The following is a 19,332-nucleotide window of genomic DNA, read 5'->3' as shown; positions in this document are numbered from 1 at the left end:
ACCAGCCTCTTTTTGAAAACCTCCAAAGAAGGAGACTCCACCACACTTTGAGGTAGTGCATTCCACTGTCAAACAGCCCTAACTGTCTTTGCCTCATGTTTTTCCTGATGTTTAGGTGGAATCTCTTTTCCTTCACCTTGATCCCTTGCTCCTGGTCCTAGTTTCTGGAGCAGGAGAAAACAAGCTTGCTCCCTCGGCAACATGACATCCCTTCAAATATCTAAACATGGCTATCATGTCACCTCTTAACCTTCTCCTCACCAAACTAAGCCTACCCAGCTCCCTAAGTCTCAGTGGTGCAGCAGTGGTGTAGGAGGTTAAGAGCTTGTGTATCTAATCTGGAGGAACCGGGTTTGATTCTCCGCTCTGCTGCCTGAGCTGTGGAGGCTTATCTGGGGAATTCAGATTAGCCTGTACACTCCCACACATGCCAGCTGGGTGACCTTGGGCTAGTCACAGCTTCTCGGAACTCTCTCAGCCCCACCTACCTCACAGGGTGTTTGTTGTGAGGGGGGAAGGGCAAGGAGATTGTCAGCCCCTTTAAGTCTCCTTACAGGAGAGAAAGGGGGGATATAAATCCAAACTCTTCTCTTCTTCAGGAGAGCTTATCTGGAGGCAGAAGTGAAACCCTGAGCATCACTACTGAGAAGACTGTAATGCTCACACGTCTAGCTTCTGAAAAAGCAGGCAAACAGAGCAGGGTCTTTGAAGATGATAATCTCAGTTGGCAGGCAAGTTCATACAGGATGCCACATTCCTTCAGGCATTCAGGACTCATAATGTGAAAAACTCTACAAGGAATAAGCAGCACACTGAATTATACCCAGAAGCAAAATGGTAGCCAGCATAGCTTTCTTTATAACTACAAAGTTATGACCCCTGTAACTGGTGCCTGCTGTCATTCTAGCGGCTGCATTCTGACTTAGTGGATGTTTCAAAATATCCTTCATTAGAAGCAGTAAGTAGAATGTATCGCAACAGGGTATAATAGGAGATGGATTTCAGGCCTCATGGTCTCTGTCAATGAAATGCTGCATCTGGCAAGCTGCGTAATGCTGACTAAAGGCACACTATGCTACACAAAGCTGTGCCTCCATATGTACCCCTGAAAGCACCCTCCACCCAAACAGGGAGATCCCTCAAATCTCAATTGCCATGCCAATGTTACCAGAACAGAGTGTTAATTTATAAGCCATCACCCAGCCTTCATCTATGTTGCATAACCGCTCAAGACACCTGTTGCTTCACCTGAGAGTTGAACCAAGAGACGACAGGTTTCTTCAAGTTATCCTCTGAAGTGCCTCCAAAATCCAGAAAACCATTACAATGGTTATGGGATCAAAACCCAGCAAGGACTACCAGTAGTTTGTGATCTGCTACTGCTAGCCCTGTTGATTGATTCAAGACCTAAGAATGCGGTCACTGGCAACGAAATCATCTCTCTTGGAACTGCATTCATATCTCCATCCAATAAGAAGTCCAAGTTCTGTGTGTCTTAGGGCTTTTTCAGGGTGGTCTTTCACCTAAGAACTTTCACATCAACTCTGTTGCTACTGAACCTTTAAATAGAAAGGAACAAATATTTGCAGTCATCTTTTATGTGCAGACCCTTTTCTCTGGAGGTGAAGAAAGTTACTAACATGAAGAAAGAACACCCTAGGGTCATTAGCACACTCTCTTCGATGAAATGAGGGAAGGAGAGTGTAAAATAACAGAAATAAGACCTTTTCTAAGCCATATATTTGTGATGCTAGGTGGTGAAGCAATCGTTCCTTGGAGCTGCTGTGAACTGGGGACTGGATGAATCATTAACCAGACATCCTTTCAAATACATGGATGCTGCTGCTCCATGATTTTTCCTCACACATCCAAGCAATATATACATGAAGTGTGCAGCAATTCCTTGCCCCAACTCAATTTACTGACCTCTGCTTTATACCATTCTTCAAGGATGGTATAAATAAATACCAAAAATGTGGGGTGTAACAACACCATTTTATCTTTTGTGTTTAGAGTGTAAAAATATAGGCATTGTTTGTTCATTTTATTGTTCCATTGTTTTTAATCTCATTATTGGACTATTTATTTGCAATTATAGCTTATACATTTGAAATAACAACTGAATTAATTACAAGCATTTTGTTAATGTGGGTGGCGGTGCACTATTTGGAAAATGGGTGACCAAGGGTATGTGTGAAAGGTTGAGAATCACTGATCTACATGATTAATTCAGAAAGGAGAAGGAATCAACCACCAAGGATGAAAATGGCATTAGAGCCAAGGAAGCTATGATACTAAACACAATATTGGGCAGAGAAGGGAATTGTACAGTTACACAGATTTGTAATTCAAGATGGAAAAATTCTGCTTTCCAGAAGCTATCCAAAGGTCAGCAATGGGAAATTAAGAATTCTCATTCTACCACACTTTATTTTTATTATCTACTAGCGTTATCCGGCCACGTGTTGCTGTGGCTCAGTGTGATGAAATGGGAAAGGAAGAGAAGAGGAAGTAGACTGACTACAAATGTTGTGCCTTTGATTGTATCATAACCTTATATGGGGTAATTCATTTAACTTGGAGAAACAGTGTACCCCAGATCATGTGGTATAGTTGTGGCTTTCTGTGTATCAATAGTGTTGATATTCCGGTGTTTTCCCCTTCTCAATGGAAATGGAGTAAGGGCACAATGATCTGTGCCATGGATGGTGTGACAGAAAGGCCCCTCACCCTGCACAATTACATAGGCTGGGAAAGTAAGCAGTGACCTCATTTGTTGGATGTCTCTCACCTTGTCTTGTCTGAGAGCAAAAGACCTTTCTTGTGTGGGGGGGGGAGGCGAATTCGTAATTGGTTGCATACAGGAAAAGAAGCGAGGTGGGTGAGTTAGGGTGAGCTGGTGTCCTGGGAGAGGCAGAGGACCTGGAGAGGCAGAGGGCCTGCTGTTTCATGAGCAAAAGGAATGAGCAACAGGGATAGGTTGTGCATGCAAGGAGAGGCTGCTCCCGGTGTGCGAGTCCCTTGGCAATGTCGGGCGTGCGCTGTGGAAGAGGGAGAGTGAGCAGTGTGTGTTGCTGTGGCAGGAAGCTGCGCAGGCATGCTGGGAGAGGTGCTGGGCCTCCTGTGTGCTCAGCATGACCTGGCACCTGCAGGGCCTGCCTCCTGTAATATCTGCAGCGTGAGTTGGCCAAGTGTTCACATGATGGCACTGTGTTCAAGGAAAAGAATGGTTTACCTGGCCCAGGTGTGACTTTTCAGGTATCTGAACAGCTAAAAACATGGTCAGATCAGGAAGGCACGCTGTGTGAAAATTTCACAGCATTCGGTCCAGTAGTTTCGGAGATTAACGATAAGTAACAAACGGATGCTTTGTTTTTTTATTTATATAGATTCCAAAAAAGACGATTCATGCCTTGTAACTCAGGATGAAATCACAAAAATGTTCTTATTTCAATGCTGTGGACAGAGCCAAGAAATTCTGAGCCCCAGTTCTACATTACTCTAGCCAAACAGACATAGCAAGTAACAATGTCATATGCAGGGTTTAGTGTGGAGAATTTGTATTTCACTCCTCTCCCGTAAATGACTCTACTGAATGTCACTCTGCTTCTTCAAACAGAGACTAATTAAACATTTGATCACAATATATCAAATTTTAAGATATCATAAGACTTTTAAATATATATATTCAGTACACACATTCAGTCTTGATTGTTCAATTCTAGTGGTAAATCGGTTTGCCCAAAACTATTTGTGGTTTACAAATTGATCACGTTATCTTGTTTGAAACTACCCATAGCTTTCCAAAGCGTCCTTTTCACATCCCTATTCTGTTAACTGTATTTAATTGGATTAAGCATAGGTACAACAATCCTATACAGAACAGGCAAGGCTTGGTGCTGCACCGGGGAATACATGGAGTTGGGCTTCAGTGAGGTGAAAATTATGGTGTCGAAGTAGATATTTACTACAGTGAGGTGAGAAGTACAGGTCGAGAAAGCCTTGAGACACCATTCTTCAGTGCGGACCCTGAGGATGGCCATTGCTATGTGTTCAACACACCCTGCCCCCAACACGAAACATCCCCAAAACGCCCCCAGCCCCACCTTCCCATGCAACTGCAATGGTGGCGCCCAGGGTGAGCTGCCCCAAAAGTCTGCATTACAGCTACACCTCTGCTTAGCCCCACCTACCTCACAAGGTGTCTGTTGTGGGGAGAGGAAGGGAAAGGAGCTTGTAAGCCACCTTGAGTCACTTTACAGGAAAGAATGGTGGCGTATAAATGCAGACTCCTCCTCCTATTCTTCTCCTCCTCCTTCTCTGCCATCTTCTCCTCTTCTTTTCTTCTAGTTCCAGCTTGGGAAATTTTGTGTGGTGAGTGGCTAGGAGTGTGGGAGAGGAGAAGCTTTAATGCCATAGACTCTCCCTCTGAATCTGCCATTTTTCTCCAGGGAACTGATCTATGCAACCTGGAAATCAGGTATGATTCTGGAAGATGTACAGATTCCACCTGGAGATTGGTAACCCTGTTCTATCCTCAGCTGTGCAGTCCCATCCTGTACACTATAAACAGTATCCCTTTCCATTCCTTTTGGCCCACGATCCTTAGCAGCGGGCTGGGCTCAATACGACATAGTCCAAATGTGGAATTTCCCATTAATACCAGCACACCTCCCAAAATAAAGATACAGTACACAGGCAATTGTGAGTTAAACTAGAATGTTATTGAGTGGCTGATATTGTTTTTTAAACAATGGTGAAGTATTCAAAATGACACAAGGAAAAAATGCCTAGAGATTTCAAGGTTGTGTTGTAAAATAGTAGATATGATCCAGACAAACCTATGTGGTCATTTACAAACTTATATGGAATCCCAGCGATATAAGTATCAGATATTTAGGATGCTTCAAGACATGCCATATAATGCACTTTCAATGCAAATTCAATACATTTGGCAACTAGTTTTTACTGTGTGAAATGGCAAAATGCACATGCAAACAATTGTTAAAGTGCATTGAAAGTGGATTGTTCATTGTTTAGCATTAAATAATGCCATTAAAGTCAATTTCAAGCACAGTTGCATTTTTCTAAGTCTGCTGAAGTTACCTGGGTTTCGAAGGCTCTACATTTGTTCAGGATCATACTGACAAGGAGCAGCTAAATTCCCACACTGACAACAATGGAACACAGTAGAGTACCACTAATGGGCACACACTGTTTTGTCACTTGGGGGGCACCAGCTGCTCCCCACATGATGAAATGGTACGCGCTTGAGCAATCCACTACCAAGCCCTGCTTCCTCCTGGCTTCCCTGGAGGCCAGCTCCTGCCCTCCCCCACAGAAGCCATAAGTGGGGCATGGGGGGCACACTGTTTCGTCACTTGGGTGTGCCAGCTGCTCCCCTCATGATGAAATGGTATGCGCCCGAACCATTCGCTGCATCCTCCTTTCTTCTCTGCAGGCCAGCTCCTGCCCTCCCCAGCAAAAGCCATAAGTGGGGCATGGGGGGCACAGGGAGCCGGGTAGGTGTGTGTGGGGGGGGCACAGGGAGGCAGTCATGCCCCTAGGTGCCATTTAGGCCCAGTATGCCACTGATTGAACACAATTATACTAAACATTTGTTCGATGGTGTCAATAATTTTATTAGTTCATTTAAAATACTTCTATGTCAAATACAACACCCTACTATTGTTAAGACTAAAGGTTTTTTGAAGCAGGTGAAACCCCCTGAAATCTTACATTGTAAGCAAAGTTCGGAAATTTTAACATAGAGGCAACATTGGAAAAAAAATCATTGCTATTTTTAAACCACACAAAACACCAGTGTTAGATGATTTAACAACTGATTTTTATAAATAGCTGGTAGACATTTTGTTACATCTTTTGCAAACCACTTTCAGGTTGAAACACAGAAAAATTATTTTATCTTTGGGAGGACCTTGTCAAGCCATCAACTGCATACCATCACTTGTTCTTACGAAGCACTCGTCGAACAGCCCCATGCACTTCCTTGTTCCTGAAACTGTAGATTACAGGATTGAGCATTGGAGTAATGATGACATATAGCATAGCTACCAGGCGGTCCTGTTCCATGGAATGACTAGAGGAAGGGCGTATGTACATGTACATGAGGGCACCATAGAAGATGCTCACCACAGTGAGATGGGATGCACATGTGGAAAACGCCTTCATCCTACCCTGAGCTGTATGGATTTTTAACACTGAGGAGACAATGAGGATATAGGAAAAAAGGATCAGGCAGAAAGCCACAATCATGATACCAACAGAGATTGTGAAGGTCACCAACTGGCTATCCAAGATATCCGAGCAAGAGAGTTGCAGGAGGGGAGGAATGTCACAGAAGAAGTGGTCAATTTCATTGGAATGGCAGAAATCAAGGGAAAATACCAAGGCTGTGTTGACAATGGAATTGATGTTTCCAATAGCCCAGGAACATGCCAGGAATCCCTGGCATATTTTCTGGCTCATAAGAATGGTGTAGCGTAGTGGGTGGCAGATAGCTGCATAGCGGTCATATGCCATAGCTGAGAGAATCACACACTCCATACTCCCAAATGTGACAAAGAAATACATTTGGAGTGAACAGCCTATGAAAGAGATGGTCTTGTCTCCCAGCAAGAGGTCCCATAACATCTTTGGGACAGTGGTGGAAATCCAGCAGATTTCAATACAAGACAGATAGCCCAGGAGGAAGTACATGGGAGTTTGGAGGCACTGATCTATCCGGATCAATGTAATGATGGCTACATTCCCTGCCAAAGTTACAAGATAAGCTAATAAGCCAAGAGCAAAGAGAAGAATCTGTTTCTTTGAGTCAAGAGAGAATCCCAAGAGGACAAACTCTGTGATCCAGGTCTTGTTCTGTCTTCCCGGAAGCTTGGTGAAGTCCATCTTCATGCAGGACAGTGGACCTTTTGGGCAGATGTGTGTGAGGCAGTTTGATCAATGCATGCCAGCAGTTTCATAAAGACAACAAATAAAAGACAGTAGTCAGCTTTTATTATTCACTGTCCATGGTCACCACACTTTTTCAGTTCAGACAGCATAAATGTATCACATGTACCAAAGGGGTAGGTAAACTATTTGTGGGCCAATGTCTCATTTCCAGGGGAACATTTAGTCCTCCGGATGGTAGAATTCGAGAACCAAATTTACCTTGACTAGATTGTAAAATGTAGAATTATAGAATTGGAAGAGATCCCAAGGGCCATCAAGTCAAACCCCGGGCGATGCAGGATCATATAAAAGAACTCCTGACAGATGGTCAACCAGCCTCTCTTTGAAAACCCCCAAAGAAGAAGACTCCACCACACTCTGAGGTAGTGCATTCCACTGTTGAACAGCCCTTACCATCAGGAAGTTCTCCCTAATGTTTGTGGAGAATCTCTATTCCAGCACTTTGAATCCATTACTCCTGGTCCTAGTCTCTGGAGCAGCAGAAAACAAGCCTGCTCCCTTGGCAACATGACATCCCTTCAAATATCTAAACATGGCTATCATGTCACCTCTTAACTTTCTCGTCACCAAACTAAACATACCCAGCTCCCTAAGTCTCATGTGAGCTTCTCTGGAGGCAGAAGTCAACCCTGGGCATCACTACTGAGAAGACTATAATGCTCACACGTCTGGGCAAGCTGGGTAATGCTAACTAAAGGAACACCATGTTACACAGAGCTGTGCCTTCATCTGTGCCCCTGGTTCTTAAAGCACCCTCCACCCAAACAGGAAGATTCCTCAAATCTTGATTGGCATACCAATGTTACCAGAACAGAGTGTTAATTTATAAGCCATCATCCAGCCTTCATCTATGTTACATAACAGTTCAAGACATCTGTTGCTTCACCTGAGAGTTGAATCAAGAGTAGACAGGCTCCTTCAAGTTATCCTCTGAAGTGCCTCCAAGATCCAGAAAGCCATTACAATGATTCTGGGATCAAAACCCAGCAAGGACTAGTTTGTTATTTGCTACTGCAAGCCGTGTTGATTGATTCAAGATCTAAGAATGCTGTGGCTGGCAATCACATCATCTCTCTTGGAGCTGCATTCATATCTCCATTGCAATAAGAAGTCCAAGTTCTGTGTTTCTCAGTTAGGGCTTTTTCAGGGTGGTCTTTCACCTAAGAACTTTCAAATCAACTCTGTTGGTACTGAACCTTTAAATAGAAAGGAACAAATATTTGCCGTCATCTTTTATGTGCAGACACTATTCTCTGGAGGTGAAGGAAGTTACTAACATGAAGAAAGAACTCCCTAGGGTCATTAGCACACTCTCTTCGATGAAATAAGGGCAGGAGAGTGTAAAATAACAGAAACAAGACCTTTTTTTAGCCAGATATGTTTGTGATACAAGGTGTTGCAGCAATTGTTCCTTGGAGCTGCTGTGAACTGGGGACTGGACGAATCATTAACCAGACATCCTTTCAAATACATGGATGCTGCTGCTCCATGATTCTTCCTCACACGTCTGAGCAATATATACATGAAGTGTGCAGTGACCCTTTATTACACTCAGCAATTCCTTGCCCCAACTCAACTTACTGACTTCTGCTTTATACCACTCTCCAAGGATGGTATAAATAAATACAGAAAAATTTGGAGTGTAAACATATAGGCATTGTTTGTTCATTTTATTGTTCCTTTGTTTTTTATCTCATAATTGCACTATTTATTTGCAGTTACAGCTTATAAATTTGAAATAACAACAACTCAATTAATTACAAGCATTTTGCTAATATGGGTGGGGGTGCACTATTTGGAAAATGGGTGACCAAGGGTACGTGTGAAAGGTTGGGAATCTATATGATTAATTCAGAAAGGAGAAGGAATCAACAACCAAGGATGAAAATAGCACTAAAGCCAAGGAAGCTATGTTACTAAATACAGTATTGGGTGGGGAGGTTGTTGTACAGTTACACAGATTTGTAATTCAACACAGAAAAATTCTGCTTTTCAGAAATGCTTACAGTCTATCCAAAGCCCAGCATTGGGAAATATTAAGAATTCTCATTCTACTACTCTTTATTTTTATTATCTGCTCCAAAAAGACGATTCATGCCCTATAGCTGGGGATGAAACCACAAAAATATTGACTCAGTGTTCTTATTTCAGAACCAAGGAATTCTGAGCCCCAGTTCTACATGACTCTAGAAAAACAGACCTAGCAATTAACAGTATAGGGTAGAGAATTTGTATTTCATCCCTCTCCCGTAAATGACTCTACTGGTCTATTCCCAACACTGTCAATTTTTCCCACAGCTGATTCCTGGGGATAGAGTCAAATGCGCATTTCAGATCTAGGAAAGCCGCAAGGAGTTTCCCACCCTTGGGGTGGCAATATTTCTCCGCCAAATGATTTAAAACCAGACAATGGTCAAGGGTGGATTTACCTGTGGCATATCCTATCTGTTCCGGGCCTACTGAATGTCACTCTGCTTCTTCAAACAGAGACTAATGAAACATTTGATCACAATATGTCAAATGTTAAGATATCATAAGACTTTTAAATATATATATATATATTCAGTACACACATTCAGTCTTGATTCTTCTACTCCAGTGGTAAATCAGTTTGCCCAAAACTATTTGTGGTTTACAAAATACCGGCACTAGATTCAACTAGGCCTTAATTACGACAGGGGGCAGGTCACATGGTGAGCTTTGGAGCAGTGAGCATGCGTGCCCTGGACTGGCTGAACAGCTGAGCCACACCCGCCTGATCGCATGGTGCGCACGAGTTTGAAAAGTGGATCACGCTCCCTATATATTAGCCAGCATGCGGTTGCTCTGGCCTTCTTCAATGCCTGGAACAAACTGACCCACCCACCCTCCCTGTTTTCAGGGTTGGGTTGGCTGCTCTATTTGTTGCAGCCCTGGCGGTTTTTAAAGAGGACCTCATCGATGGACCTCCTTGCGTTTGGGGTCTCCTTAATAGGCTTGGGGTGGGGCAGGCTCATGGCGCATGCCATGGAAGCCTCTGCAATTTGAGCCTGACACCCCAGCAGTTAGGGGTACAAAGAGCAGGTCTCCCAGTGAACCCGACCTCTCTGTGCTCCCCAATTTAGGGTTGTTGCTGGGGTCAGCCAGGGGTGCTGACCGGCTGCTGAATGGATGTGCTCCTCTTGCTGTCCCAGCTTCTGCCTTAATGATGTTAATAATAAAAAGGGCTGCAGCCCATTTTAATTCCAAGGAATAATACTGTGGTTATTCACTAGATAAAGCATCTGCATATCTGGGCGCAATTCGTCACGTTATCTTATTAAGAACTACTCATAGCTTTCCAAAGTGTCCTTTTCACATCCCTATTCCATAAACTGTATTTAATTGGATTAAGCATAGGTACAACAATCCCATACAGATCAGGTAAGGCTCGGTCCTGCTCCTGGAAGTATGTGGAGTTGGGCTTCAGGTATGTGAAAATTATGGTGCCAAAGTAGATACTTACTACAGTGAGGTGAGAAGTACAGGTCGAGAAAGCCTTGAGACACACCATCCTGAGGATGGCCATTGCTATGTATTCAACATGCTCTGCCCCGAAATGCCCCCAGCCCCACCTTCCCATGTGACTGAAATGGTGGTGCCCAGGGCGAGCTGCCCCAGACGTCCCCATTGCAGCTACACCTCTGCTTAGCCCCACCTACCTCACAAGGTGTCTGTTGTGGGGAGAGGAAGGGAAAGGAGCTTGCAAGCCACCTTGAGTCACTTTTCAAGAGAGAAAGATGGGGTATATATCCAAACTCTTCCTCCTCCTCCTCCTCCTCCTCCTCTTCTTTTCTTCTAGTTCCAGCTTGGGAAATTTTGTGGGGTGAGTTGTGAGAAGTTTGGGAGAGGAGAAGCTTTAATGCTATAAACTCTGCCCGCTGAATCTGCCATTTTCTCCAGGGAACTGATCAATGCAACCTGGAAACCAGTTATAATTCTGGAAGATGTCCAGATCCCACCTGGAGTTTGGTAGCCCTGTTCCATCCCCAGCTGTGCAGTCCCCTCCTGTACACTGTAAAAAGTGTTCCTTCCCATTCTTTTTTGCCCACCACTCTGGCTCCTAATCTTTTGGGCCAGGAACCACCAACGAGTTGTTATCCATTGAGCAAAGTGCTCTGCTGGGGGTGTAATTATTGTAAATCAGTATTTGTCTCACGTGCTACATGCATGTACATCTTGGTTATATTTGTTTGTAGGAAAGAGCTGCCATGTGTAGCATGAATGAAAATGGGGGCCGATGCCTGAATTTTCAGCTACATGCATGCTGACTGCAACATGAGAATTACTCAGTGCACATACAAAGAACAATCAAGTATCCCATGGGCATGGATTGTGCATACAGAAAGTATAATCTGTGAACAGGGTTTCAGTAACTGATCTGCTTGACAATTATGAAAGATGGTTAAGAGTAACAGTTCTTCGGCATCAGAATGATTCAGGTGTTCCTCTCCTTTTCTTTCCCTCCCCATTTAAATGTTCAATCATATCCTCAGTTTTAGAAATGCCAGAAGAAGAAGAAGAAGAAGAAGAAGAAGAAGAAGAAGAAGAAGAAGAAGAAGAAGAAGAAGAAGAAGAAGAAAAAGAAGAAGAAGAAGAAGAAGAAGAAGAAGAAGAAGAAGAAGAGGAGGGGGAGGAGGAGGAGGAGGAGGAGGAGGAGGAGGAGGAGTTTGGATTTATATCCCCCCTTTCTCTCCTGCAGGAGACCTCAAGGGCCTTACATATCTTCCTTGCCCTTTCCCCCTCACAACAAACACCCTGTGAGGTGGGTGGGGCTGAGAGAGCTCCGAAAAGCTGTGACTCGCCCAAGGTCACCCAGCTGGCGTGTGTGGGAGTGTACAGGCTAATCTGAATTCCTCAGATAAGCCTCCACAACTCAAGCGGCAAAGCTGGGAATCAAACCCGGTTCCTCCAGATCAGAGTGCACCTGCTCTTAGCCACTGCTCTTAGCCACTACACCACTGCTGCTCCCTGATGCCTTTTTATCATGCCAAAACACTGATGCCTTTTTATCATGGCAAGAGGCAATAAAATATTGGACTATCATCCATGGTGAGCTGCAGAAGACATTGAAAATAAACTTTGGGCTAGATCTTAAATGCATGTTATTAAGTATTGTGCCAACAATATACCAAAAGTATATAACAAATTGTTTCAACATATGGTAACAGAAACAAAAATTGTATTTACAATAAGATGAAAAGCTGAACATTACCCGGATCTCATGGAAGAAATGAGTAAGCTCACCGAATATTTAACAATGATAAAACAAACATCTTTGGTACATAGCAGACACTCCATGGAGTCAGAGAGAAGATGGAAAGTTTTCTTGGATTGTATAAATCCTTCAACAATAAGTGGAATAATCTTATCTAGGCAACTGAAGACATAAAGGACAATATAGACAAGAAATTTTGAATTTTATAGTAACTATCAGATGTTAACAAAATTGAACTAGAATGTAACAAAGCTGGAAAACTGGACGAATAGCAGATATATCCAAGTTTTAAAGGATTATGCTGTGTTTGATTTTATTACAATGCAATTTTTTATTAAATAATAACAATATCCTTAGTTTTCAGCCAAGGAAATGAGGGTGGGGCAGAAGGAGAAGGATATTAACTTCTGTAGTTGCTCTGGTCAATTCAGCACTATAGCTGGGGTGCATAAACTGAATAATAAATGGCAAGTCTTCATTATGAATGGATTCTTTTCACATGCCATAATATAAAGCAATGTCAAGCTTGCCTAAACCAATAAATTCTGAGCATTCATAACTAACAATTTTGTTTCTTTCCGAGAACATTCTGAAGTGCTACCTGCATTTCTTTGTTCCTGAGGCTGTAGATCAGAGGGTTTAACAAAGGAGTGACGATGGTATATAACACAGAGATCACACGGCCATTTTCCATGGAGTGACGGGAGGAAGGCCTCAGGTAAGTAAAGATGCCTGTGCTGTAGTAGATAGTCACCACAGTAAGGTGGGAGGCACAAGTGGAGAATGTCTTGATCCTGCCCCGAGCCGTACTGATTTTGAGCACAGATAAGACAATAAGTGCATAGGAGAGGACAATTAAGGAGACAGTTGCTGTTATGATGCTTCCAGAGACAATAAAAGTCACTAGTTCAGCAAATGAAGTGTCAGAGCAAGAGAGATGCAAGACAGGTGGGATATCACAGAAAAAGTGCACAATCTTATTGGGACCACAAAAATTCAGGGAGAAAATAAAGGCTGTGTTGACAACACCATTAATATTTCCAACGGCCCACGAAGCTGCTATGAGCCATCTGAGCACGGACTGATTCATGAGTAGCATGTAATGCAATGGGTGGCAGATGGCAGCATAACGATCATATGCCATGACTGTAAGTAGAACGTCTTCCGTACCCACTGTGGTTAGAAAGCAATACATTTGGACTGCACAGCCAGGGAGTGAGATGGTCTTGTCCCCCGACAGAAGAACCCATAACATCTTTGGCATGGTGGAGGTGATGTAGCAGATCTCAGTAAAGGACAAATGGCTCAGCAAGAAATACATTGGGGTGTGGAGATGCTGGTCAATCTGTATTAAAATAATAATGGCCAGATTCCCTGCTAATGTGAACATGTATATCAACAGCCCTGTCGCAAAAAGGAATGGTTCGGTATTAGGATCATCAGACAGACCCAGGAGAATAAACTCTTTCAGATGTGTTTGGTTCTTTCTTTCCATTTTGCCAGTGAATTATATCTCTGTAAAAGAAAGACCAGGATGACTTAGGGGGAAGCATCTTATAATGAACAGCCTTGCAGATTTAGGGCAGTGGATTCCTTAATAAATATGTCCCCATTTGGGACTTCATCTTTTCCTGCTGCCTTCAACCTTTCAGTTAATAGTAGGAATCCCAGACTCCAGATGTTATCAGCTCCCCTGCCAGCATGGCCAATTGTCCATGCTGGCAGGGGGTGATGGGAATTGTTTTCCATAACATCTGGAGTGCCAAAGGTTCGCCACCATGGTCCTAGCATAATTGCTTTTTCCAGTGATTCTTTTCTTCTCATAATGGTACCAAACTACACAACTTTACTGAGTTCCTCCAAATTCTATTATTATATCAGAGTAAGAAAAAGCACACTCTGTCTACTTTCTCTGGGAGCCAGCATGGTGTAGTGGTGAAGAGTGGTGGACTCTGATTTGGCAAACTACGTTCATATGCCCACCCCTCTCCAAGAAGTCTTCTGGGTAACCTTGGGCCAGTCACAGTCCTCTCAGAACTCTCTCAGTCCATACACAGTCAGGCAATGGCAAACTTCCCTAGCCTTGAAAACCCCTCAGGATTACCATAAGTCAGTTCTATAATACATCTTACTCTCAGTCCTAAGCATAATTTTTTATAAATTTCTAACATATCTCCCCTTAGCTGTGTTTTTTTCTAGACTGAAAATTCCAGAATCCTTCAGTCCAAAATCCTTCAGCCTTTCCTCATATGAAAAAATTATTCAACCCTTATCATGTTGGTTGTTTTCTTCCGTACTTTTTATTTCAGATGAGTAGTATCCACTTTCTTCTTTGCAACTAGCCCCTTCCTCTCTTAAGTGATAGGAACCTTGGTGAGCAAAATGTTACCTTGGCGATATAGGGAGAAGTTAGCACACAACCCATAAAGAATGTTCTCTTGTTTTGAAAATGGATCTCTTCACAGTGAACCCACATTTAAAGAATGGGTCTGCTACTATCCTTGTAACTTTGCCCTCATGTTGGGAAATCTAACAGACGCATTTTCCCCTAGTTGTTTGCAAGACACAAAAACCAACCTTGTTTATCCCATGGACATTTGCAAGCTGCAATTCTAGAGTCAAGAATGAAATTTCCTTTCATCTGCAGACCCCTTTTATGTCTTATGCCTTACTCTATAGCAAGCTGCTGCTGAAATGATGTAGCTTTGTGTAGTTTACATTATTTCTCAGGGGGATAGTTAGAATGAGTCCCTTTGAGAAATGTTACAAATGCACTCAAATCATAAACAAAGTCTCTTGTGGGAGAAGCAAAAACAGTTGAGGGAACCACTGCAACGAGATTTGGCTCCACAGGGCCTATAATATGGAGATGTTCCCTGGGGACTTTGATTGAGGCTCCGATGGCTCCCTTTCCAACTTGCTGGCCTCCCAATACGACCCCCCTCCTCCTGCACTAATAGTAATACATTATATTTCAATAGGGTGGGGATTGAAACACTTTTTGAGCTTTATCGGGGCCCTTTGTGGGTATCCTAGCAACCATTTCAATTTGTCAGTCACCATCATTGATACAAATGGGTGCTAGCGTTTTAATGTTTATTATTGTTTATGATTGCTGAATTTGAAGTTGATATTGATGTGTTTGTGGCTTAATTATGTGTGTTAGCCGCCCTGAACCCAGCCTTCCGCTGGGGAAAGTAAGTTCAATAAAATAATAAAATGATAATGACCCTAGTGACCCTAGGAATCAAAATCCTCCAAAATATCCTATTGCTAACAGCCTTGCTCAGGTCTTGCAAACCTAGGGCCATCGTTCCCTTTATAAAGTCAGTCCATCTCATTAGCATTTTTACCTTATGAAACCTACTGATGGTAAAATGACCTTGTAGTTGCCCTTTCTATAGCTCCCTCATGGAATAGTTGAACTGGCATGACTTGATCTAGAACCCATTTCTTCCTTCCATCACCAAACTTCAATATGATAAAATGATGGTATGCTATTTTTACTCTACCATCCACATCTCTCATTTAAAAACATGTCACAATTACAGGGGGAAAAAATATCAGAAACACATATGATCTATGAATGGCATTTCATGGTATGTTTACTATCATGTCATGTGCCTAACATCAAATATTCGAAAAAGTAATTGCCTCTTAGTGAACAGACACAGATTAACATTTTTACCTTATGAAACCTACTGATGGTAACATGACCTTGTTGTTGCCCTTACACATCTGAGTAAGGAACGTACATGGCTGAACAAGGAACTCTACAGCCAGGGTAAGTCATAACTTGGAGTTGTATACAACTAGGTTTTATGATATTGGAAAAAAAAGGAGCGGGTCTCTTTTGAGCAAGCAAATATGCATGAAATCATATGGCCTGTGGGGGGGGGGGTTTCAAAAGCTATATCTCACAGGGGCTGTATTTGTGTGAGTCCAGCATTGTTGAAGCTTTCCCCCTATGCTACCAGATCTATATGGATTAGGGAAATGGCAGTGAGGGAGAGAATAATCTTTTTAAATTTGGTAATATTCAGATCTAGATTTTTCAAAAAAGACAACCCCGCAAATTTCAGTAAAAAGCTAAATACAACCAAACAAGCATTATTTGGCTTTAGCTGAAATTTCCAGTTTTTTAAAAAAACTGAACCCAACATTTACTGAATAAAAAAGGATTGTCCTCATTCTGTAGCAGTTGTCTAGCTATGGATTTGAACAAAAACCACATGGTAGTCACAGACGTCAGTAGGGGTGTGCATTTGGATATGCCTAACAGAAGAAGAAAAAGAAGAGTTTGGATTTATATCCCCCCTTTCTCTCCTGCAGGAGACTTAAAGGGGCTAACAGTCTCCTTGCCCTTCCCCCCTCACAACAAATACCCTGTGAGGTAAGTGGGGCTGAGAGAGCTCCGAGAAGCTGTGACTAGCCCAAGGTCACCCAGCTGGTATGTGTGGGAGTGTACAGGCTCATCTGAATTCCCCAGATAAGCCTCCACAGCTCAGGCGGCACAGCGGAGAATCAAACCCGGTTCCTCCAGATTAGATACACAAGCTCTTAACCTCATACGCCACTGCATTTGACTGGATCCGAACAAGCCAAATGTGAAAAAGCTGAATAATTTTGGCTTTTCTTCTGGGTTTCCAGGATTTCCCAAAGGTTTCAGCTGAGGAAAAATGCCTCCATTGAAGCCTATGGAAAGTCTTTTTCAGGGTTCATTGATGGGGAGCTGTTTTTTTGAGATATAGCAATAAAAAACTGCAGCAGGGTTTCCCACAGATCCATGACCAGACTACTATAAAGACTGCTAGAAAAAAAACAGTGTTTTGCTGCACAGACCTAGCTTCATTCCCCAATCTGCCATAATATGCATTGTGTAATCTTTGAGCAATCATCTATCTTTCAGCCAACCTTAATTGACAGGATTGCCAAGAGAGGAAGGAACAGCCATGTACCTCATCCCAAGCTCCTTGGAGTATGGCCAGGCCAATGAAAATAGGAGGCTTTAGGAAGAACATTCTTAATATCACTAAAGGGCATCCAATATCAATTGTTTATTTTACTATAGACTAAAGTCATACAATGGCATATGATCAAAAAATGTCTTTCCACTCATCTGTCCTGAAGGGGTATTTTTATCAATCCCTATAGCCATCTCTATATATGCATATATTGTTACCCAAAATGATGGAAGTCTGTCTCTTTTAGAGGGGGGAAATTAGCAAAAGGTGAGGTAATCAGCTCTTTATTAGCTATTAATTGTATTCCAGTGTTTTCCAGATAGTTCAGGAATCTGGTTACCTCCCATCAGCTCTCCTACCAGCATGGCCAACTGGCCATGCTGACAGAGGGCTGATGGGAATTGTAGTTCCTGAACATCTGGAGAGCCAGAGGTTCTCTTCACTGGCCTGGCTCACACTAAGTTCAAGATTTTCTTTCTTCAGAGGGGACCCATGAAAGCCATGATTCATCTTCAATACTGATCTTTAGTGTCAATCAGTGTCAATCAGTTTCAGAATGTCAAAGTTTCTTGAAAACATGGTCATTTGAGCTCTGAAAACACATCAGTTTCTTCTATTTCACCTTACCTATTACTTTTTGAAGGGCATTTTGCACATCCTTGTTCCTCAGGCTGTATACTATAGGATTAAGCATAGGTGCAATAATCCCATACATAACAGAAAGCACCTGATTCTTTTCAGGAGAGGAAGGAGAGCTGGGGAGAAAGTAGGTAAAGATTCCAGCGACATAAAATATGTTGACTACAGTCAGGTGAGAAGCACAGGTGGAGAAGGCTTTGAGACGCCCATCCTTTGTACGGATCCTGAGGATGGATGCCACTATATAGACATAGGACACTAGTGTCAACACAAAGGAACCAATGATCACATTTCCACTTACCACAAAGACAGCAATTTGATTGATTTGAGTGTTGGAGCAAGAAAGCTGCAAGAGAGGTGGGACATCACAGAAAAAGTGATGGATGACATTGTCCTGGACAAAAAAAGACAAAGCGGGACATCAGGCTACAGTGTGTACACCTGAATTCAGCCAAGCCCAGAATCCAAGCAGTGGCTGCTAAAGAGGCACAGACTTTGCGAAAGCTCTCATGAACACTCTGTAATGCAAAGGGATGGGCAAATGGCAACATACTCGGTCATATGCCATGACACTCCTAGCAGGGAGGCATTCAATGCCACACCAAAAAAGAGATAAAGAAGAACAGTTGGGATAAGCAACCAGATAGAGAGATAGATTTTTCCTGGGAGAGGTAATTCATCAGCATCTTGGGGACAATGGCTGTTGTATACCCAATATCTACCATAGAGAGGTTGCCCAGAAAGAAGTACATGGGGCTGTGAAGTTTGTCATCCAAGCTGATGGTAAGAAGGATAAGAATGTTCCCCATCAGGGCCACCAAGTAGATAAGCAGGAAGACACCAAAGAGAATGACCTGGGTTACAGGGTCGCTGGAGAGTCCCAGAAGTATAAATTCAGTGACAGTTGTGACATTCTGCAACGTTTGGCATGGAGACTCCATCTGTGAAGGAATGGTTACATTTTGTAATTCTTGATTTGATTATAAACCATGTTTTGAACGGACGGTTCAGAGTTAAAATGCCTTGATAAATGTTCTTTCCCCAGTTAATTTAACCATGCACTGAACTCTAGAAAAAGAAGAAGAGTTTGGACTTATACCCTGTCTTTCTCTTGTAAAGAGTCTCAAGGTGGCTTACAAGCTCCTTTCCCTTCCTCTCTCCAATATAGAGAGTAGGTGGTGTAGGTGGGGCTGAGAGAGTTCTGGAGAACTGTGACTAGCCCAAGGCCACCCAGCAGGAATGCAGGAGTGTAGAAACACATCTTGTTTTGTCATTTCAAAATATGACTGTTTGGGCTGAAATAAAATGTCCTGAGAATGCCCGGGGGGGGGGGCTGTGAGGAGTTCCTCCCTAAGACATCTTTTTTTGAATCCTCAAAAATACAAAAGCATCTTGGAGTGACTGACCACTCCATACTGTGCCAGCCACAGATTCAGATGAAATGTTAGGAGCCCAAATTACTGGACCACAGTCACACAACCAGGAAAACCCACAACACGCAAATTACATAAAATT

The 19,332-nt window shown here is 42.8% G+C and overlaps 3 protein-coding genes and 1 pseudogene across 3 annotated transcripts in view; all 4 read right to left on the bottom strand.

Moving 5' to 3' along the window:
- Nucleotides 1-19,332, bottom strand: part of LOC125444579 (olfactory receptor 1019-like) — a 118,379-nt gene that overhangs the window by 98,785 nt on the left and 262 nt on the right. The gene's annotated exons all lie outside the window — the stretch shown is intronic.
- LOC125444059 (olfactory receptor 5A2-like) lies at nucleotides 5,965-6,912 on the bottom strand. The gene has a single exon (XM_048516497.1). The coding sequence runs from the start codon at nucleotides 6,910-6,912 to the stop codon at nucleotides 5,965-5,967; it is 948 nt and encodes a 315-aa protein (XP_048372454.1).
- Nucleotides 12,774-13,709, bottom strand: LOC125444581 (olfactory receptor 5F1-like). Its single transcript, XM_048517075.1, has one exon. It carries the CDS (start codon nucleotides 13,707-13,709, stop codon nucleotides 12,774-12,776), a length of 936 nt encoding a protein of 311 aa, XP_048373032.1.
- LOC125444058 lies at nucleotides 17,792-18,758 on the bottom strand (annotated as a pseudogene).

The sequence above is a fragment of the Sphaerodactylus townsendi genome, linkage group LG15 (assembly GCF_021028975.2).
Source record: "Sphaerodactylus townsendi isolate TG3544 linkage group LG15, MPM_Stown_v2.3, whole genome shotgun sequence".
Lineage (NCBI taxonomy): Eukaryota > Metazoa > Chordata > Lepidosauria > Squamata > Sphaerodactylidae > Sphaerodactylus > Sphaerodactylus townsendi.
The sequence above is the reverse complement of the archived record's forward strand: the minus strand, read 5'-3'. Positions and strand labels throughout refer to the sequence as shown.

What these genes read in the sequence shown, in the direction of transcription:
- LOC125444059 (XM_048516497.1), bottom strand. Translation starts at nt 6,912, where the DNA reads ATGGACTTCACCAAGCTTCCGGGAAGACAGAACAAGACCTGGATCACA.
- LOC125444581 (XM_048517075.1), bottom strand. Translation starts at nt 13,709, where the DNA reads ATGGAAAGAAAGAACCAAACACATCTGAAAGAGTTTATTCTCCTGGGT.